The sequence below is a fragment of the Antennarius striatus genome, chromosome 11, assembly GCF_040054535.1.
Source record: "Antennarius striatus isolate MH-2024 chromosome 11, ASM4005453v1, whole genome shotgun sequence".
Classification (NCBI taxonomy): Eukaryota; Metazoa; Chordata; class Actinopteri; order Lophiiformes; family Antennariidae; genus Antennarius; species Antennarius striatus.
Genome location: NC_090786.1, coordinates 4489173 through 4512492, shown reverse-complemented (window position 1 = coordinate 4512492; position 23320 = coordinate 4489173). Strand labels below are relative to the sequence as shown.

At 42.9% G+C, this 23320-nt stretch overlaps 1 protein-coding gene across 1 annotated transcript in view; it reads right to left on the bottom strand.

Moving 5' to 3' along the window:
- The window catches only part of slc8a1b (solute carrier family 8 member 1b), an 81346-nt gene that overhangs the window by 55545 nt on the left and 2481 nt on the right, over positions 1 to 23320 (bottom strand). The window contains exons 2-4 of the mRNA XM_068327679.1: positions 15907 to 16833; positions 14616 to 14780; positions 12555 to 13345 (exon numbers count right to left, since the gene is read on the bottom strand). Coding sequence (XP_068183780.1) covers positions 12555 to 13345; positions 14616 to 14780; positions 15907 to 16782 — 1832 coding nt within the window. The 5' untranslated portion in view covers positions 16783 to 16833. The remainder of the gene's footprint in view (positions 1 to 12554; positions 13346 to 14615; positions 14781 to 15906; positions 16834 to 23320) is intronic.

The window sequence follows — 23320 nt, the reverse complement described above, 5'->3', positions numbered from 1 at the left end:
GTAAGCACAGACACACACACACACACACACACAGGGAAACAACTGATGTCATTTTTTTAAGTTTCCAGAGATACACCACAGGCCAATCCTCGCACAGCGGACGGGGGGAAATGATTTCAGACCCTGGTAATCACAGCTTTAATTACATATTCTGCTCTCCTTCTTTTCCTCCCCCTCTGTTTCACTCTTCCTCTCTTTATATCTGTCTCTTCTTGGCAAGACTTTACGGCCAGACGTTTGTCACTTTGCCATCCTCCTCATGGCTTCCTCTCTCCATGTGAAGCAATGGAAACAGGATTTTTTTTTTTTTTCTGCTCGGCCTTTCTTTCCACTTCTTAATTCGTTTGCTCCACATCTCGTCCCCCCCCCCCACTCTCTTCTGCCTCACTCCCCCTTCCCTCAGTTCTTGTTTAGGGTGATTCAGGCACTTAGACAAAATTTGTGTACAGTATGTTTTTTTCCTGCAAGCTACTGTGTGCAAAACGGAATGAACAAAACAAGTGCAGCCGCAAATGGCACAATGGGTGCAAGAGGGAGGCATATTTATTTGGACAAGCTGTTTAGCATGCAAAATATGCATATGTACTGTATGTGCATGGAACATTAGCTTAGCAAATGCAAGGGACCCATACTTGCAAGGTGCATATGTTTTCAACTTGTATTTAGTGGACAATTTTCAATATTGGCCTCTTAATGCAAAGATAAAAACTGGAAATCACTTTCCAAGTTTTGCAGCAATAACAAAACTAAAGAACATTGCAGCTGAAATTTGCATTTTGTCTCATCTGGACCAGATTCACACGGAGTCCTTCGGTACGGGAGATCAGCCACATATCTGATCAGTGAAGTGGAATCCCCTTGTTTTTCAAGTCTGTCCCTCTATCCCCTGGGAGCGGCCATAGAGGAGAAATGTGCATGCTCAGCACACGTGCTAATATTCGAACAGATACCTCCATTCACAGAAAACCTAGAGCTGGAAAAAAAAAAAATGTTGGTGATGGTAGAATTTGCTCCGGTAGTGATGAGAAACACACACGACACTTTTTTTTCTTTTTTCTTGTGAATAGATTCATCTACAGCCATTCAGACTGATCCGAGTGTTTTTCCATCAATATCTGGCTGAAACTTAAGTTCTGCAGCTCTGAAAAGTAGAAACACACACACACACACACACACACACACGCACACACACACACACACACACACACCGTCGTCCATACAACAGGGTATGGCAAGTGTCTGCCTGATCCAGTTTGGTCTTCATGTGACATCTCAGTGGTTCCACACAGCAGAATCAGAGAGTAAGGGATCATTGCTATGTTTTGTTTTTTTAAAAGAAAAACAGGTCACAGCTGATTGGCTTGTCGGTCAAACTATTAGATGCTAATATGATGCTAAAAATATCTTCAATGCAGCCCTGGTGTAAAACTCTTCACCAACTATCACACCGTAGAGGAGAACACGAAGAGAAAACACATTAAAGGAGTGATGAAAGACTTCAAGCATCCCTCAGAGAAAGGGAAGATTGTTAAAAGAGAGGTAGAGAGAGAGAACGACGAAGGATGGAAAGCTTGAGGCCTTTCTCTCTTCTCATCCTCTGCAGGATCATGGGATTCAGTCGAACCTGTTGGAAACAGGAACGGCTGAGAGCCGACATCCACCACCAGCCCCGACTTCCTGCAGCGAGCTAACCGGAGAGGAAACGTTTTAAAGAAACAACAGATTACTGAAGCTCCATCGATCGCAGCCCCTGTTAGGTTTACATAGAGACTCCTTCATGCTTCTACATCGTCCTGTGGTTCTAAACCAGTCGGTTGCTGCTGCCGTTATCAACCCGAGACCAATCCGACCTCATTTACAAAACAGAACAAAAGATTTTCCACTACCATCTTCTACATCTTCGTTTTTGAGTCTCCATCTGGAGGAGCAGTGGTCATCTCGCCCTCCGTCGGACTTCTCAGGCGAGCAGGGATGAAGATCCTTGCTGACTCACGTTCTCTGAAAGCTTAGCACTACAAAGGCTTCCGTCTCCATGGTTAAAATCGTTCCACTCCACTCAGGATTAAAGACGGGCTCTCGATGGCAAAAAGAAATGGCAATTTCATATCCATTTGGAGATTCTGATGTTATTTCCAGGCACAGAGCTTGTTCCACTCGTGGCGAAAAAAAACAAGAAAAACCTTTGTACCGGAATGACATCACATGTTGTTTGTCGCTGTTTCTGCTTCCTTCGTTTTCAATCTGTAATATCCGTCATAAAACTGCAAATTAAATACGGAGATGTGATGAATCTCAGACGCGCTCAGATAAAGAAAGGTTTATCCGTTCATCCTTAGGAAGAAGGGATGACTCCGTGTGACTTTAAGACTTGTGATTGAATATTGGCAGGTGCTTCGTCCATTCACGACTCACCTGGGACACGGTTGTCACCATAGCGACAGGGAGCGAGGCCACCCGGGCATTGTGGAATATCTCAGTCCTCCAATATATAGACAAACTGCCATTGCTGATAAACGAGGAAGTGGATTTATTTGCCTCTCTTTGCTCTGAAGGCGTTTCTTCAACCTCTTCCTGAAGCTCCTGTCCTGACGGGATTGGCTGTCACTCCTTTTGTGTTGGACCTGATAATAATATATACTTAACACATCAGGGATACATATCAGATTACTGATGTTGATATTAATTGATGTTGATGTTAATTACCCAGCATATCTTCTATCATATCTATCAAGCAGGAGAACCTTATCCTGATATCACAGTTTCTTTCTGCTTTCGGAGCTACTAACGTCATTGACTTGAATTTATCCTCATTTATCCAACCTGGCAAAACCCCCCAAAAAAAGGACTTTTTACATGATTTCAACAGTACAGGGAACATTAAATGTCAGCAGCTGCTTCTCTTCTCAATGATTCATCTATTTATCGCATCAGTGCCCCCTGGTCTAACCTTAATGAAGTAAAAACTCATTCCTCTTAATCTGGGCGAGCTGCCCCCAGCTAACCTTCAAGTGTCCATTCTGCATCACCCACCATTCGTCTTGTTAAAGACTGCAATTACCCATAATCAAGTAAAAAATACACCCCCGCGTTCCGGCGCAACACAGGAAGCAGGAGGTGGAAGGAAACAGGTTTGAAGAGAGGCATCGTGATAGACATCCATTACCGGAGAGTCACATCACTGCAGCAGAAGTCGGTAGTCCAATGACGAACCGCCAGCCACGGTGCACCCGGGTTAAATTCCCAATGCAAACGCGGCTCGAGACAGCTTGGTGATATATGAGGAGGTAGATCTCACACACACACACACACACACACACACACACACACACACCGAATCCCTCCGCTCGATATCTACCATCGCTTCCAAGGCCGGGAAGAGCTGCGAGGCGATTCCCCATCGGAGTTCCCCATCCTGATCTTATTCATAGGAGAACTCGACGGGGTCCAGCCCCTCAGGAACTGACATTAAGAATTACGCATAATCTCTCTGTCACACACTATTAATGCATGCATATATAATACATACATGATAAAATAACCTCCCATACATAGACGCCAACACACATACACACACACACATACAGTACGTCTACCTGCATTTTGCAGAGCAGACAAACATGCCAGATTATCATGGATTACATGGGAAATTCAGAAAGAGGTAAGACAAAGCTCTTCCACCATTGGAGAATATTGAATCTTAAAGCTGAAATCCATGATGACATCCATCACCCTCTCTGCCAGAGTGTCAGAGAGATTTTTCTTTTTCTTTTCGAATGTAGACCACAAAGACTCGGATGCAGGAGATGGATATCGCACTGAGCAGGGGTTTGAAAGCTGACAAGACGAAGACCCAATCTCAGTCTTTGCAGCTACTTCCTCCCCTTCATGTAAATCCCTGCTCATGACCAAAGTGGATTTAACAGGAGAAATCAATCACAGATGAGACCCTGGATTCTCCTGATCAGCTTGTTTCATTGAGAGAGGATGTGGATGTAATAGATGTGCAGCTTACGTGCACTATAGAGAGAGAGAGAGAGAGGTGGGAGGGGGGTGTGGATCGGTATCAGACTACTGTAAACTAGGGATTCCGCAGACTGGCTCTCACAATTTGCACTGCAGTAACAAGCAAGTGTGTGTGTGTGTGTGTGTGTGTGTGTGTGTGTGTGCGTGTGTGTGTGTGTGTGTGTGTGTTGGAGAGAGAGAGAGACTCTTCTTAGCTGTCCACTTGCAAGGAGAATGTCACTTCTGTCAGTCCTAAGTCTCCTGCACCAATCAGTTCAGCAATTAGCAGTGCAGGTGTAGTAGGGTGTGTGTGTGTGTGTGTGTGTGTGTGTGTGTGTGTGTGTGTGTGTGTGTGTGTGTGTGTGTGTGTGTGTCTTATCCCATCAAAGCTCCAGGAAGACACTTTGTCCATTCCAGGGATTCCGACCTGTTAGTTTTGTCGCCTCTCATCCGACGCTTCACTCCATCACCTGACTCACTTTGACTTTCTCAAATCCTTCCAAATGAACACATCAAGAAAAACTGAGGCAGAATTAAGCTGGAAAGAATCCAGTAACATTATCATAAACATTCTGTAGGAATTCAAAACATGATTAATACAAAATATCCGGCTTTGCTCCAAATCTTTTGCTCCGAATCTCGAGAGTCGTTTGACCTGAGGTTCACAAGCTTCCACAACTTCTTGTGAAAAATTGTTTCTCACATAAAAATGTAGAGTTATTCAGAAAAGCTTCAACAGTACATGAATAATTTAAAGCAAAAACTGGCAATAAAATCAACAGAATTTTTTTAGTTTGAACAGAATAACGAGCAATCCTACTTGAGTGAGACAAATTTTAATGATCAGGTCCAAAAACAATCATTAGAAAAGAGAAAGTGTCCGTGTTAAATGTGACAAATGGGTTTATTTAACAGACGTTCAGCCTTTAGCTCTTAGCTAGCCTCCCTATAGCCAATGGGTGACCTCGCTTTGTACACTAACCACAAAGTTGAACCTGTTGACAACGTCAGCATCCATCGCTTTAACGTCGAGGAGAGGAACGGTGACAAGAAAGGAACCATTTAAAATATAGATGAATACATGTTGCGGCTTTCTTCCTCTCCTTTTTCCTTTCATTTCTTTGTGCAGCTTTCTCTCTTTCCCCATTCATCACCCCACCTTCTTTCCTTTATCATCCCACTTTTTCTTTACATTTATTGATTACTCACTCGTTCCTTCACTCCTTCCTGCTAACCCTGTCAGTGCGGCACAATAGGCAGCAGTAAAAGAGAGAGAGGGAGGAAGAAGAGAGGCCCAGTTGAGCGTGAAATGGTCTGAGCTTTTTTACAACTGGCAACGTTTGACCGCATACTGCACCAGCCTCCGCCGCGGTTACCCACAGCAACACTGCACTAATAGAATGGCATGCTGTGAAAAAAAGAAAAGTAAAGCCAGTACGTTCTGCGGGCGGAGCAGGTGGTTATGAGTAAATTGAAAACATGCAGCACACAGAAGTTTATTGTGGAATATGAAGCCAAATATGGTTCATTCAGGTTGAACCGGCGTATAAAAAACCCAGCATTTATCGACCTCTTTGGGTCCTGATGTGACTCATTGGATGTTTAGATTTTGATTTCTATTACTTTTTTGTATCTGTCCACCTGAATATTAAAAAAAATAAAAAAATCTGATTACACTGCTCACTACTGGCCTGGCATGCACACTGCAGCATATACAACTGGTGCTGCTCCTTAGGGATGAGGAGTTTTCTGCTTTTCATTAAATCCTTTCCAGGGTCTGAACCTTTGTGATTTTCTTTTCAGTGATGTGTGTTTACCTCACACACAGTCACACAGTTTTCTCACAATATCCCATTTGGCTTTACATTTGTCCAAAAAGAAACTCTTCACACGATTCAGAGATAGACGACGGCTGGTAAATCCTGAACTTGTTTCCTATTTTAAAAAAGTTACATAATCCACTAAAAAAGCGATCACACCGGTTGTATTAATTCCACCGTGAAGAAGCTTTTCCTGAATGAGTAAGGATTCCGGGAAGATCCCCCCCCCCCCTTTTTTTTTATTCCTTCCATCCATTCCTGACCATTAGCTTCTCAAAGTCTGCTTTCAATCTTTGTCTTACTTGAAACACATGACCCATAAAAGCCACAACATAACCAAATCCAAACGTGAAGCCAAATTTAAAATAACCGGTGAGAAAACTGAGTCTATCACTACCCCCCCCCCTCCAAAAAAAAAAAAAAGTTCCAGGCTTCAGGTAGCAGAACACTACGAAGAGACAGAACATGTTCAAATGAAATAAACCAGGGCATAAACAATGATGATAGATCTGTTTCAGATGACACACACACACACACTTGGCCGTCCTCCTACCTCTGGGGTGTCTGTGTGAGTTACATGGAGGATAAATAACGCAGTGAGGTTGGGTTCTAATATCACCGGCCCTGCTGGCCAAAATTAACATCAGCATAACAGCATTAGGCTGTTCGCTGTCATCCATTAAAACTACTTAGGGCAGACAGGTGGACAGGCGGGGGATGCAGTTCTCTTATTAAAGCGTTTCCCTTGTAGCGCTGAGCTGTAGGCCTGCGAGCGAAGATGCCACAGGTTTGAATCTTCCTCCTCCTCATCATAATAAATAATTCCTCCCCCCATACTTTACAGGAGAGGTGGAGTCCCTCCCTCCTCCCTCCACGCTAATGAAAAGCGGGGATTTTTTCCCCACCGATTTTAAGAGTGTCTGTGTAGAACTCCCCCCAGAGTGGGATTAGGAGTTTCAGACCAAGACGAGCTCCTTCTGATATGAGATAAAGCCTTATCGTCTGGCTTTTCACAATAAAAGCATTGAACGTGGACACACACACACAGACCTCTGAACCCTTTGTCCTCCCTTTAGATTTATAGCCGCCGCTTGTCTTTGTGAGGCTTTGTGGGCGAGATCCACAGCTCCCAGCTGCGACATCAAATACTAAAAGACTGAAAAGGCGATCCCTCCTCGGCCGGTTCAACCACCCGTACTCGTTTCACAGGCTGGATTCCTATGGAATTAGAAACCGAGCTATCACTGGAGAATGGGTGTGACTGGTAAATACATAAATAAATAAATGGATGACCCTTCACTGTGGCAGCTGAAAGAACACAGGGAGTGAAATAAGTATGGCTGGATGGATGGATGGATGGATGGATGGATGGTTTTCAGTTGATCCAATTCTTAGAATTTCACTTTGCTGATGTTGTCTGATGTAGAAAATGCTGGGAAACAACGGCCATCCTCGTTTTTATCACCGCAGAAACTCTCCAAATCGGTAACTGTGAACACTTTACAAAAACCAGAGGACACATTTGGCAACAAAGGGAGCAAATAAAAAGAGAATTTACTTTCCCGTCTGATCTCTCAGCCTATATATTTTCTCTTCTCTTCTCTGAAGCTCTGCAGCAGACCACCCTCTTCCTCACTCGCTCTGCATCCCCGCTCTGTCTGCATCTCACCATTTCTCTCTCTTCATCCGAGTGGTTGTCAAGGCGATGGTGTTTTGTGGAGGAAGCTCCAGGATTCATTTGTCAAGCTGCTGCTTAATCTATTTATCTCCTTGTCTTCTCCAAGACATATGTTAGTGGGAAAGGAAAGGACGTCGAGGATTTTACAGAAATGATTATTAGATTTAGATTTGTTTTCTTTATTTTAATAAACACAATAGTGTCCATGCTCTGGGCCAAACAGACGCTGGTGTGAAAACACAAAGGGATGCAGTAACAGGTGTGGATGTTAATACCGTGTAATCTGGAACGCGAGAATCTTCACGCCTCATCCGTGGCGTGCACATGTACACGTGTTAATGCTGTCAGGCAGATATGATTTTACAGTTTGTGTCATTTATCGAGGATGAAGACAAATTTATTAAAATGCAAATCAATGCAAAGCACACGCACAAGCAGAGTCCCACTCAGTTTTCATCACGTATCCATTACAAGCGCGGTCCTCCCATAACGCTCATTATCTTCCTCCGCTTATTAATTCAGCTTTTCTTTATGTAGACGCCGCCGCAGAGGGATGGCGCGAGTACATGTGCGCAGTGGCGGCCCTTCGACCTCATCAGGGCTGATTACCATACAACACCTCTTTGGTATGAGTGTGAGGAGGAGTATTTCAGTGTGTGTGTGTGTGTGTGTGTGTGTGTGTGTGTGTGTGTGTGTGTGTGTGTGTGTGTGCGTGCACACACAAGCATGTCGCCTGAAGTGATTTTATTGTGTGTTTACAGGCAAACAAGCATATTTAAACATGTTTTTTTTTCCAGGTCTGAACACATTGTTAAAGAAAACATTTAAATGGAGGCAGATTTTTCTGGTGTGATGTAGCGTTGGTTGTGTGGGTACTTGTGCGATTGGCATTTAAGATTGAAGACATCTCTTTAAAAAGTCTCAGATGGGCTCCATTCTGCACATGTGACTCACTGATGGGGTAATTATGCCCAAACTGTTGCAGTGCCCTGTTATGACATCAGACAAGGGAGGGGGTGGTGGTGAAAAGGAAAAAAGGATGCGATCTCTGACGAGCAATAAATACAGATAAATCCGTGATCTCAGCAGCATGAACAACTTTTACGTTTGATGCAGACTTCGAAAAACTTTCCTTAGACTATCAGGAGCTCTGGAAATTAGTATATTTAAAAAGGAAAACACACACATACATGTTTGAATGCAGAACACTCAGCTCACATGGAGCTTCTGTATCTGAAAAAGCTGATCTGTGTTGGTTATTAGGGTGTGAAGAAGTCTATTTTGTGTGTACATGTAACACGATGCCTAATTTCATTCTTTGCCTGTTTATGGCAGTTGCATAACCGCCTGTGTGTGTCTGTGTGTGTGTGTGTGTGTGGGCGTGTGTTTTGAGAGAGTATCCATGTATTCACTCCCTCCGGGGGTCAAAAAAAAAAAAGTAACACCATAAAACACAAATCCAGCGAAACCATCCCGTGGATGTACCTGCACGCTTCTCTCTTTAAAAAAACCAAAAAAAAAACCTCTTCTGCCTTTAATGTGTGTGAATCAAACGCTGCTTCGCTGACAGCTAACGAACCACACAGCATGGGTTCACTGAGCAAATCCAACCTGGCTGTCCGCCGTATAAAAATACAGCTTCAATTCAAAAGCTATAAAAAATAAAAAAAAAGCTGAATTGTCGACCTATTTTGTACTAAGTGGTCAGGTAATCCCAACTGGACCACCTATAATAAAAATAGAACCACTTAAGCCGCTGTAAAATGGTCTGGATGAAACCGCTTCCTGTGTGATACTAAAGCTAGTTTAAAGCAGAGATGTCTTCCAGTATGATAGGTTATAAGGGACACGAAATTGTAAGTAAAATAATTCTACCCTCATATGCAGTTTCATGTATTTCCTTTCTTTTGAGGTATAAATGTGAAATAGGAAGGATATTTTTTTTAAATCATGGATGTAATAATAATTAAAAAAATCCTTCCTACTATTTTCAGCTGGAACTGGGGCGTTGGTTTCATCTGTCGTCATTTTCAAGAAACGGCCAGATGAAAAATCGTCAAATAAAAAAAATCACCACTTCTGGGCTGAATTATCCCACAAAAGCTTGTGATGAGTGATTTTTATTTTTTTATTTTTTTTGCAGTGTCAGGTCAATGTCAAGTAGCAGTTATTGATATGAACACATGGGTGTGGTGGGAATGGTCCCTGTGGAATAGAAGCAATGGTGCTACTACAGTATGTTGTGACAATGGGAAAGTTATTGAAAAAGGCAAAGCACCGTCTCACAGGACTGTCAGAGTCTGTTTTCTGTATTGATCTATTGTGCGACAAGAAAGATATAACAGCACCACATACACAACTCACACACACACACACACACACACTGAGCTGGTATTTTTTGTCACATGATGATCTGATGAGTTCCTTGTGCTGGAACGTCGTCTGCATTCTCTCTCCGTTTCTCTCGCTCTCCCCATCTTCCTCTCCCACTCGTAAACCTTTCCACGGTTCAAAGCGAACAACAGGCGAGTCGTCCCGAAGCACTCCTGAGACAAATCACACCTCGTCTATTACAGAAAGAGAAACGTTAAGAGTCTAGGAATAACGGCAAGTGTGAAACTTCAACAACTCTGCAAGTTTCTCCTTCGTCTCTCTGATTCACTCCATCCTTTCCTGCCATCCATCCACTGAGAAACAGAATCAGGGTAGAATTAGCCTGCAGGCAGCCCTATTTAGAAAAGCTATTTCATAATGCTCATTTTCTTGTGGTAAAAATGTCCACAGCTTTTCCCTCCAGGGACAAATGCAGGGTCCTGGTTGATGGGATGTTGTTTGTTTCTACAACAATACATATATTCTATAGAAAATATAATTAATGTAGGATATAAATGGTATGAAATGCTCCAATTTACTTAGCAAATACTATATAATTGACCTAAATTTGCGATATTTGCTTGCAGTTTCTGTCAACAGCACAACAAAGTGCTTCGCCACAGCATCTATTTTTAACTCAAACCACATGAAAAGGTGTGACACTTTACCCAGAAGACAAAGAACAAACCAAGCAGGCTTCTTCAAATGAATAGTCACTGACAGCCTCTGCAGTTTATTTTACATATATACTCCATATACAAACTCTATAGTGCAAATTCATAACCTTGATGAGTCAGATAAAGCCAAATTTTATTGGCTTTAAAGGTTCGGCTCAGGGAGAAAGTATCTTTGCAGTCTCTTTAGAATATTAAAAATATCTACATGATTATCCAGAAAAAAGTGTAACATTACATTTGTATATTATATATTATTATTGTCTGCTGGGTTAAAGTCTTTGAAGTATTAAATAATAAAGGAACAGTTTGTAACTTTTATAGCTTGCTTCTGCAGTTGCAGACTGAATGCTGAGATATCCGTCATGTATCGCCTAAAGAACCTCAAAATGAAGTTGTGGCCACATTTTTTAAATGACTCACCAAAGATGTTACCGAGATGTCAGTCACAGACGTCTGCTTGAAAACTGTGCAAACTGAGAGGCAGCGTGTTTCAAACTACTTTTCCTCAAACAGCATCACTCCCATTCATTCATCATGACAACACACGTCATTTCATGTTAGTGCAGTACAACCCTTCTTCATCACAATCAGAAGACTTTCAAACAAGAACTGTTAGCAAGCATTTTGTTTCCAAGGCAACACACAGATACTAATGCTGAAGAGCGCCAGAGCTCTACAGTCCGCCCTTCTGCGGGTTACGACTTGTTTCCATATCAGATCCACAACCTGTAGTTTCCCAGCAGCAGCAGGTTCTACTGTTGCAGAAGCTTTCCTCTCCCAGATGACAAGGAATCAATCCAAATCGATTTGATCTAAAGCCAAAAACAGTTTCTAGAAATCTCAAAACTAAAATCACAATATGAAAAAAGTTAGGTTGCATTTTGATTAATAAAATCAATTTGACTGACTCCAGATCAATTGTGCTGCGACTTATGATTATATACGACCAACTGCTGAAAGATGTTAATTGTATTCTAACTAAAGCTGTGCCACCTTTAGGAAGGTTTTAACTGCAAACAGTAAATTGTGGTGACATGAAGAATGATCCCACGCTAAAACAGACCAACAACGCACCTTAATGAGTCATTTATTGGAAAATAAATGGAAAAAAACCTATTTTCCACCAGTGTTTTATGAAAAGCATAAATTCCCTCTCACCACCAGACAGAACACATCAGTACTTCAGCTGTACGCATATGCATGCATGGAGGCAAAGTGTTTGCATGACCAGACGCTTAAGGTCAAATCAATAGTAGAATGCAATCAGGAGCAGACAACCCTTAACACACAGTTAAGATGATTTCCTGTCAACTTCCCATCACTTCTGCAGTGCTGTCAACGTCTGAGTTGCTAGAGCCTGATTACCAAATCCATAAACGGAGTTTGGTCCTTTTCACAGAAGACGGACAACAAAAAGCCACGAGCTGATTGCGTGACTGGTTTTTCTGAAGTGTTCTCTCATGGTGTAAACCCACCGAAAATGATGACAGACATTCTTAAAAAGACTTTGCGTGTCCAGAACAAGTTGACCGGATCGTCACTCCTTCTTCCCTGCTGTTAATTCACGCAAACGGCTGTTCCTGGTTGTCCCCTGAGTGTCTTACTTTAGAACACTCCAACACATCTCGTGCACATCCATTAGGTTAGGTCAAAGGAAAGATGAATATGGCTGATCCTATGGCGTTTACCGCGATGTGGGAATCAATTACAGCTATAGACGACTAAAAAAGCAGCGGAAGACAAAGCAAAAAGCAAAAGAAGATGGAAGAAAAGGACTCAATGGAGGTGGAAAGTACAAGGAAAAGGGAAAAGGACATCGAGGGTTGAGGAGTCATTGTTTTGTGAGGTCCCCTAAGAGCAGTCCGCCTCATCGATCATCGCCACCACCACCACCTCACACTCACGCCTTCACTTTCTCATCATCAGCGACGTTTGCAGAATCACGATCACGAAAATAAAAACATTTAACAATTACCATCGTGACACAAATTTGAAGCTACTCACAAGATTTCGTCATTCTGAAATTCCAGGATGCCGTGAGTGTCTTCAAAGTCCTCTCCGCCGCCTCGCGCCGTTCCTTCCATCGTCTTGTAAGGCAGCATGACCACGCCGCGAGCCCCCGATGTTCTCAGCACTTTCACCTCCATGGTGCCGACGCTCTCACTCACGTGGCACACGGGCTCCTCAAACGTAAAGATACCGGCGTGGTCATCGTCGAAGATAGTAACGGTCGCCGTGGAGGGTAAGCCGAGACATGCCACCGAGTCCACGTGATTAGCTGAGTCGCCTTCCTCGGGCTCCTCGCCTTCTGATGTCAGCACCTTGACGTTGGAAAGGTGAATCAGGAAGTTCTCATCCTCTTCGAAGATGTCATCATCGATGATACCAATACGGATCTCCTTCAGGGTCTCGCCGGGCTTGAAGACCACCACGCCCTCGGTGAACTCGTAGTCCGAGCCGGCGTTGGCGGTGCCGTCTTCCGTCCGGTATTCCACAGAAACGGTTTTGTTCAAATTGCCACCGCGTCGCAATACGTTTACAGCCACTGTGCCGCAGTTCTCGAGGCACTGGTAAGAACCGGGCTCGAACAGGATCTTTGAGATGGGGTCGTTCTCACCGGCGTCCGAGCGAACCTCATGCATGCTAACGGCCTTTCTTGCCTGATCGGCGGCGTGCTTCTTCAAGATGTTGCCAGCGCCTGTCATTAGCCGGGTGGCCTGGCATCGATAGAAAGCACGACTCTTCTGCTGCTGGCTGAGGACTTGATAGTTGGCAAGCTCGATGAGCTGCTCTACCTAGTGAGAAAAAAAAAAGAAAAGACGATGGTCTCTAAATGCAATCCCAGTTCATACGGTGTTTCTCCAACAGGAGCAGAGGTGTGTTACCTCGTCACATGGACGAATACAACACTTGACAGTCGAAGATCAGTGTGATATGTCACTAGAGGATATCTCTATGAATTTTATTTCCAAGGGTTTTGTGATGTCTTACAGCTGTGTCTGAACGAAACAGGAACAGCTTCTTATTATCATTTCAGTTGTTGCAGTAGTGGTTTTGTTTTGAGCAACATGTCGAGGAAAAGAAATGCTATGTACAGAATGTTCCATTAAAAGCATCTCTCATCTCCTTCCCTATTAGGTCAGCCAGAAAAAGGGTGGCACCGGCACTGATGCTTGGATCAAAAACAAAACAAGAATGTAGTAGGGAGAGGAGGACCAACTCTGGAGCTCTGGGACACTACTTCTCTCAGATACAACAACTACTATAGGATAAAAGTACCAGCAATGACAAGACAATAGTCCAAAATATTACCCTGAGACAAAAAAAAGCTGCTTTTTTGTGGAAAGATCATTGAGTCTCAATGGCAAACTGCACAGAACTGAGTGGAAATGTGTCAAAACTCATTCACAAAGGCTCCTGTGCATATGAAAGAGCTTCCATGTCATTATGTTCGTTTGCTCTCTAGTTCTAAACCTTCAAGCATAGAGAAGCGAGGATCAGAACAATCTGAGCCACACCATATTTGACAGCAATAAAATACTGCTGTTATGAAAAATAAACCAAAAAATAAAAGAATTTATTACATCTAGTTTCCAATATCTTAAAACTGTAATGCACTATACACTTTCCACCCAACAAGACAGTATAGGACTCTATTTGTCTTCAATATGACTGCAGCAATCACACAAAACAAAACCATTTATCACGCCGATTCAATCAGATTGATCCACATAAATGGATTTCCAATGTCAAAATTACAATTTCCGCGTTCGCTTTTTTTCCCTCTACATTTACATTTAATACATACGTGTTCAGTTTCCCCTTGAATTTATTTTTCAAAAAGTGCCATTACAAAATTAATCTGAGAGCCTTGGGCTGCATTCATCACAAGAATGACTATGATAATGGAAGCAAATAGGAATAACATGATCTGCTGATGCTCATCTTGTCATTTAATTTCCCATTAAAAAAAAACAACAGAACATAGAGAACAATAACCCTGACCGGAACGCTGGGTACGGTATGGTTTATTAGAGATGGAAATCCTTTGACATGGTTACCCACCTCCTTGTCAGGGTGCTTTTGTTTTAACTCCTTCAGGATCTTGGCCATGTCTCTCCTGGTCTCCTCCTCGTCCAGGTCCTTCTCATCTAAATCCAACCCCAGCGGACCATCCAGGAAGTCAACGCCATGAGAGTTCAGCATCTTCCCATCCATCTCAATGTCCACCTTGTAGTGATAAAGAAAGCAATTTAATCAGTGCTGCTGATGTAAGGTTTTGGAGCAGTACTACAGATCTGAAGGCGAACATTTCTGGCACTCTATTAAGTGAGAATTATGGGACTGCCAAAAATGTCTTACAGAAACAACAAGGAGGAATAAAGGTGGATGTTGTATCCTAAGAAACTGGTACATCCCTTCAATCCTAGATGTTTTGTTAGTATAAATGTTTAAACTGAGACGAATCAGGTTGATAAAGTTGCACTACATTGATATTATTTATTAAACAACATGATTTTCCAGAACTACCCACGAGTAGATACTGTATTCATCTATTGTTCATCCATCCCTTTCTCTCAAAGTGGTTCTGTTCACCGAAAGACTGTTTTCCTTCGGGTACGGATTTATTGATGAAACGCTCGAGTGAGGGATGAGGAATTGTTCATTCCAAACTAAATTATTTGTCCTCCCCCCTCGGGTACAACTGTTGTGGTTCAGACATTTCTTTTTCAGATGGGCGCAAGAATGCAAAGTGGTCTTTGTGGACCCATGACGTCTCAATCATTAATTTCAAAGAAATGACAAGAATGATAACACAAGTGTCTGACACTGACAGAGTGAAATAAGGGAATGGTGGATAAATGTACCCCACAGATACCGCAGTGCACAACGCCACCTTGGCAGAATTCCACTCAGTCGTAAAGGTAATTGTTACAAAAATCCCCTTATTCATGAATTCACTTCTGCCGATGCTGAATGTCTTATCTGCTACTTTGCTTCTTTTTTTTTCCACTGCATGTTTCGACGTCGACAGACACATTAATTAGCTGTTGGTTTGGCTGTTCTCCAACTATTGTGCCTTTGGAAAAGAGGGAGATCCCATTGTGACAGCTGGATTCCTCATAAGAGGGTAATGAAAAGGAAAATTCAACACTTGCACAATTTATTGCTATTCATCATTCCATTGGTAACATCATCACCGGTCTTGGTCTGTCTTGCCCTTTCTGACACTTTTTAGTTTTTTAGTCATTTTTTAATCCCAGTAACAGCTTTTCTGAAAACAACTTTGTTGATTGTGAAGTCAAAACTACAAAATGAATACTAAAAAAACTCAATTTGATTCTGGTGAGGTTACCTTGGAAGGAAGTGGGCGGTCTCCCTCGGTCTCGATGATCATGCCCCGCTGCTTGCCGGTCCGGTAGCGCTTGTAGACGTACTTGTAGAACAGCAGGCGGCGGTCGGCCACCCAGGCAAATACCACACAGATGGGGAAGAAGAGGAATGTGAGCAGCCCCTCCCACACTTGCACCACACCAGGTGAGATGACAGACAGGATCAGGTAGAGCCAAATGTAGGCAAAGATACTCCAGGTGGCAGTGACGAAGAAGACACGCAAGTGCTTGACCTTTCTCGTCTCGCCGTCGGGCACGACGTACACGCAGAGCCCGATGATGACGAACATGTTGAATGCTGCCGAGCCCACGATGGTGGAGGGGCCCAGTGCGCCAGCGTCGAACCCGTGACCTATGACCTCTATGACGGATAGCAGGATCTCTGGAGCTGAAGAGCCCAAAGCCATGAGGGTCAGATTGGAGACGGTCTCGTTCCAGATGCGGACAGTGGTGGTGGTGGTCTCCCCGTTGGGTTTCTTGATGGTGATCTCCTTTTCCTGGGATGTGATGACTTCTATCGATGCCATGAATCGATCCGCAATGATCGACACGCCCAAAAACATGTAGACCAGAGCCACAAAGTAAACGGTTGCCCGGGCCACCTTGTCGCCAAACGATGGGTTTTGGGGCTCCCAAATTGGTAAGATCACCCCCTTTGAGCACGCTTCAGCCTTGCTGCATTCAGTTTTATTTGTGGACACAGCGGAAACAGAGCCGCCCAGGCTCTGTTCTGGGATGGTGCCGGCCGCTGAGGGATGGAGTTTGAGGAGGAGAATCACCATGACGACCCCGAGCCTCAAGCCAGGGGACAGGAGGGAGTGGCGATCCCGGCGGCCCATGTTGACTTCCGGACCGGCACTGGAGACGGACACTTGATGGAGATGTTAACCCTTGAGAGAGAACAGAGGAGGACACAAATCAGACTGGATCTTCACAGACCTGATAAATGGCGGATATGTTTAGCATTAGTCCCTCCTTTTTAATTTGCATGTTCAAAAAAAGACTGGAGCTCAGAGGTATTGATTTCGAAGACGACTCCCACATCTACTGCCCCGCTGTTCCTCACCAAGCCATGCCAAGCGTGTTATTTCCTGGTAACGGTCCAGTTGACTTTTATTCCAAGCTGAATTTCCAAAATTCTTTGATAAGATAACCAAAACTGATAGAGATAAATAACAGGGATTTTAGAGCTGCAAATACGCATACCTCTAAAAACAACTACCAGATCCCTCATGGAGACACAAATCAGTGTTCAACACCTTAAATCACAACCAGAGAATATAGAATAAAACATAATTATCTTAAAATTAATTCAGTAAACACATCCCTGTAGCCCAACACAGATTCAGTGGTTACCGCATACGTATGACAAGATAATTTCACATTGTTGAGTCATTCTCCACGGGGAAAATAATCCATCTATTTGTAATTGGGTTTAGTCATGAAATTCTAACTCTGCACTTACAAGTCCTCATGTCTGAATATGAAAGGGCACATGCAATATATAACAATATTACACTTGATAAAGCTCTCTTATCGGGACAATTACAAAGCTCTTTGCGGGAAAGGATGAAGAGTAGATACATTAATGTTTCCGTATCGGGCTGATGTGTGGTAGGAGATCTATTTCGTAAGCAAGGGTTGTTCTAAATTGGTTTATAAACAGAATTTCTAGGATACGGGGTTGTCTGGTGGTTAAGCATGTTTCTCCCTGGAGAGCCCTAACTGGGAACGACTGGGAACACGTGACCGTGCTGCGGTTCGCAGTGGAATCCTGAGCTGTTCGCAGTGGAATCCTGAGCTGAGTCTGCTATGCTGCACGGCACCTCAAAGGTAATGGGAATCAATTCACAATCATTTCACAGCTGCACGGTGGGCCAGTGTGTGGCTGGAAAGGAGAAAGCAATCAGATGAAAGAGAATTTCATATTTAAACACTAGTTTGAGACAGAGACACACTAACACACACGCCTTCCCCTCTGGGTTTTTAGGGGATACAGATAAAAATACAAGACAAATGAGCGAAGACGCACTCACGGACTTGACAAAATTGAATGCATGTGTCCATTTATTACCTGTGGGTTTCAATCTGAACCGATTGAGCTGTTGTAGAACAGGCTGCTGCTTCACAGTGAGGAGGTCAAAGGTTCAAAACCACCACAGAAAACACCACACATGGGTTAAGTGGCTGCGGAAAATGAGAAGTGAACTAAACTACTTGTCAAAACTTTGACAGCACTGCTAGCTAGGTGCTTTATTTCTTATTTTATTCACTTATTCATGAGGGACCACGTGCAATATTAAACATGTTACCATGTAATGCATTGTACCCGAGTTAGCCTGAGGCTAGCCCGCGTCTTTATTTTCAACACGAGAATCGTGCATTATTTAACTTATTTACGTGACGTCTGTTAGGAATTTATTCAGTGATATGAGGAGAGGAATGTAAAGGTGAAGAGTTTCAGCTTCTTTAGCGATAAAAAAAACACTAAATATTTTATACATACCACAACGTGACCAGATCACTCCAATATATGCAGTCTTTACTCAGCCTCACATTTGTACCGGCAATTACCAAGAACAAACTTTTCCTACTGCTGCATACAAATGCATTGCATCCTTTTAATCTGAGATCAATAACAGGACCGCAAACAATGATCATCCTCCAACAGGCTTCCTGTACAGTCCTGCTTGCAATCATTCGTCCAGCTGCTCATGCAGACGCAGCACTCTTCTACCCACATCAATAATTACATCAGTACCCTCCTGTTATTTTTCCTCTGGTATAGACAAAGCTGTAAATTCTTTAACAATGAGAACCACAGTTTCTCTGGCGTTACGTGCGGAGATCCTCTGGGGGGTCTGACACTAACAGAACATCACACGATCCATTTTCACAGCACAGGATGCAATCAGTGTTCATTCTTACAACGTACACATTTAAGTCGTGCGTGTTTGGCCTCGAGTGATGTTGTCAATTGATGCTTGCTCCACAGATCAGCTACTCCTGAAAACATAATCAAGCCACTGATGTTGAATTTAAAACATTTTGAATTAACCAAGAGTGACAAGTGCTCCACCTGACCGCCGTGCACTGAATGAGTTCATCTGTGGCATCAGAGATTTTGCTCACATGTCAAGAAAAATCAATTCCAAACAAAATTACGTGTCTACTTGATTAAATGTCGATTCAGGGAAGCTCATAACACAACAGCCTCCTCTTGTCTAACGGGATCCGGCCCTCTGTGGTCTTCTTGTGTGGTCGCACAAAGAGCTTTGTGTGGCATTTCCAAGTAATCAATAATTTAGCGCGCTTTGGGATTTGGTTTGTTTTCACTTGGGATGCCATTTTTTTTTGTCTTTAGCGTCTGCTGTCTTAAAAATAGAACGCATTAAGTAGTTTCTCTATACACCAGAGTAATGCATAAAAAGAAAAATCTCATCAGTTAGCTGTCAGAGATGCTAAATTGCACAGATGACTTATGGTTTTCCTTTCTGTGAACATACACTGCTAATGGCGTCAAAGCTATATGTCTTTATATCGTAGAGAAAACTGTATTAAAAAAGAAGCATTAGGAAGAGAAATGGCGCCAGCTGGAGTCGAACAGATTCAGAAAGTATACCTGACGCTTCCTGTTCCTGTGGTGGCTTAAGAGGAGCATAAAAAAAAAGAAGAAGCTGACGTTGGTTATTGTTGTAAAAACATCTCGAAGGCAATGATGCTGGAAATGGATGGAGCGATTTTTTTTTTCCACTGTAGGAGGCAACGTTCAATCAAGTCATGCATTAAATATACTGCATGACCATTCCACACAAAGATGCTCTCAAAGACAAGACTTGATGGACAAAAGTTCATCTTAAATCACCCTGCCAGCGCCTGAAAAGCTCACAATGCAACGCCGCTAGTTCCAAAAAACGACGTAGGCTCGTCAGCTCATGCATGAACGACTTATCAATCGCTCTGATGTCACGATGATGGACCTGTTAAAAAGGATACACAAGAAAATAAAATGAATGGAAATTCTGAGATTACAGATTCATGGGTGCTTCCACGGGCCTCGAACAAACAAATGGAGGTTGCAGTGGAGCACCGGAGCAGGGTGTGTTGGTCATTTTCCAGCTGGTTTGGGGTTTAAAAACACCAAACCGTGCTCTAGTTTCTGTTCCTATCCTTATACGTTCTCCTGAGAACCAGTCAGCTCGCTTACAATTCATCCTCACGAACACCAATGCGTGATAAACCTTGCTTACACGCTCCTGATTACTTTACACTCCATCAGGAGATTACACAGCAGATGACTTCAGTTAATCACCTGTTCTGTTTATAGCTATGTTTTGTTGTAGGACTGCAGGAATGACTGAGGGAGGTTCTCTTTCTGCTTCACAATCATTAATGGCTATTTGATCCAAGTAAAATTGATGCCCTATCTAATATCAGTCCCAGGGGTGTATGTTTCTGTGTCTGATGTTAATCCCAGAGAGGCTTAGTTGCTGTACGGTGGCTGCTATTTTGGATTTAGTAATTGAAAGATCAGATTTCAGAATATCCCTCCACGATTTTCCCCTCTTGTAACGACCTCAAAAACTTGGCTTCATTTCAGAAGGAGGAAAACATGAGGAAAGCCAACCCGACGCGGACTAAAAAGCCAATTTGCTATTTGTTTTTAGTGATAAAATGTTAGGTCTGTGGACAAAATCAACCACAATCAAGACATGGGTGAAATAAACCATGTTTGCCTTGAGCAAATAGGAGTTTGAAAAGGTTTTTTTTATTGCTTTGAGTAGAGAGATTTGAAAGGCAAACATTGGCATAGAGCATTTTATGGAAAAGAAAAACCAACCCTGACAAACACATCCATGCCAATCAACACAACACACAAGTCCTTTTAACACAATAGTGTGGGAATAGCCAGCAAAGTTATGATTCTGATCTACAGTTCCCACAGTCAGGTCCAGTGGGCCTGGACTCACATTGAAATTGAGAGTTTTTAGATGTTTGTCACAAAAAATTAACTAAACTCCACAACATTTCAGCTGAAAATGAGTACATGAATGAGTTTTTCTGCTACAAAAACAACAGACAATTAGTCCTGTAGACTTGAACGCCATACTAGGCTCAGAAACACCCCCCCAAAAAAACATTGAGGAAAGATGCTCCTTCTTTGCTCCAATAGTTTCATTCTTCAAGAGTCTCTAAAGGCAGAAGCTGATTACAGGAGAGACAATGAGGAAGACAGAGGTGCTGTCATTACAGGCAAGAATAAACGATAAAATAAATAAAATTAATAGAGTTAATAAAAGATGAACAGACTGAGAGGGATTTATCACGCGAGGTAGTTAATGAATCCCCGAGGAGAAGGACAGACAGGTGGAAAGAAAGGGAAGAACAAGAAGGAAAAGACAGAGGTCACCTGAATACCCTCATCTCCCATAAGGAAACAAAACTCGAAGGCTGCGAGGTGTGAATGTGTGTGAGGGTGACACAGAATACACGCTGGATTAACGGTCGACATTTACCGTTCATGCCATCCTTAACTCTGAATTTGCCTCGCAGCCAATCCTGGAGCCAAGATTCCTCTTGGTCGTGTTATTACACTGGGAGTGAAGGGAACTATCAGGCTGACACCGTCAGAGACAGGACGATGTCCTCCTGCCTGTCTACACTATCTGTGTGTGTCTCTCTCTATCTGGGAGGTGGCGAACATGTGGGAGGGAGATGATAGCCTCTGGGAAAGGAGCGGGAATCGTGTGGGCAGATTAAGAAAAAAAAAAAAAAATCATTAAAAAGTTCAAAAGCAAATAAATCACTCCCCATCTCTCTGTCGCTCCTTTCATTCATGGCAGGATGAAGCAGCCAAAGGCGAGCAGCGACTCTCGAGCTAACGGCGTATAAACCCTTCTTTTAATGGTGGGTGGTGTGACAGCATCGATGGCACGCGGACAGACACGCTGGCAATGAAAACGCTTTGGATGAAATCCATCCTTGGGCTATCTTCTCTCTACCTCGCAGCATTTCTCACTTTGGTGGCTCTGAAATCTGAGTTTTGTGGGGATTTATCTAAACGTGTCACCTGACACACGGAGACGCCATCATGGTTCTGAACTTCTGATTTATTTAAGGTATAAAAAGCTAACGACGTACTGAATAAAACCTTCTTTATTAAAGTTATCCGAAAGGGGCTGTTCATTGTGACAAAGATAATTAGATTATCCACTGGGTGCCTGAAGTTTACTGACCGTTTTAGCGTCTTTAAGCCACGTTTTGGTTTTACCATCAGAAACTTTGCTGCTTTGTTCTACTTTCAGCACTCTCCTCAACGCTAGCATCAGTGAGGAAACTTCCAATACTCCAAGATGTATCTAAGAGCGAGACATTAAACAGGAATGAGAAGAAATAACTCCCAATCATTGGGTTGGGCAGAAAGCGAGAATGCTATCGTCGCACCGGCTTGATGCTCGTTTGCTGCCAACGCGTTTCACGTCAACTCGAAAATGGAAATGTTGTGTTTTGCAGCTTTGGATTGGTCTGTCAATGCTCAAAACAACAAACGGCAGAGGTTTTTTCTTTTACACATCAGGTCTCTCGGGGAGGAAGTCGGCTGCGCTGACGGTAAAACGCACTGACACAAACACATTTATATGCTATATAAATCATTTAAATTGACCTCCATGAGTGCTTGTCGTCATCCGTTCTGCACGACTCCATGCTTCGCATGCAACCTTGTTTGGGTTCATCTTTTATCGCTGATCTTATCATCCGATGGGGGGGGGGGCTGAGCCTCGGCTGATACAAGCCTATCAGCCACAAACCACAACAGAATCCATGCTACACATCCATGCCAACAATCTACAATACATACTTCTTATTTTGATCTGCCTGTGAGCAGCTCTCATGTTCAGCCACAATGGAGTAGGATGCATTTATCTATTATTGGCCTATGATGGATTCTAAGGTAACAGACAAGCTATCAATTCGCACATTGATTTCAAATAAAAAGACCCTTCCTGAGGGTTTGAAACTGGTGGCTATACCTCTCAGATTGTTATTAGTTTTTGAGTTATGGATGAAGGTCAAAATGTCATCCTTCAGGAAAATCCAACTTTAAAATTCTTGGTGTAATCAAATTCATGTCTTTGTGATACAGGTATAAAAGAATCAGAAAAACATGAATGAGTCAAGAGGTCGTAGCTCCAACTGAATTGTGGGAATAAATAAATGGCTGATCTGCTGACGCACTTCTGCGTTCTCTCCCATATTGTCTTCAGTTTGCGTTAGCAGAAACACGACCTGTCCTTGACAGTTTGAGACCCTGTTTACTGTAACTACACTGGACAGGGTCCCAACTGCACAGAACAGCAAAGGAACATCTTGTTGCGA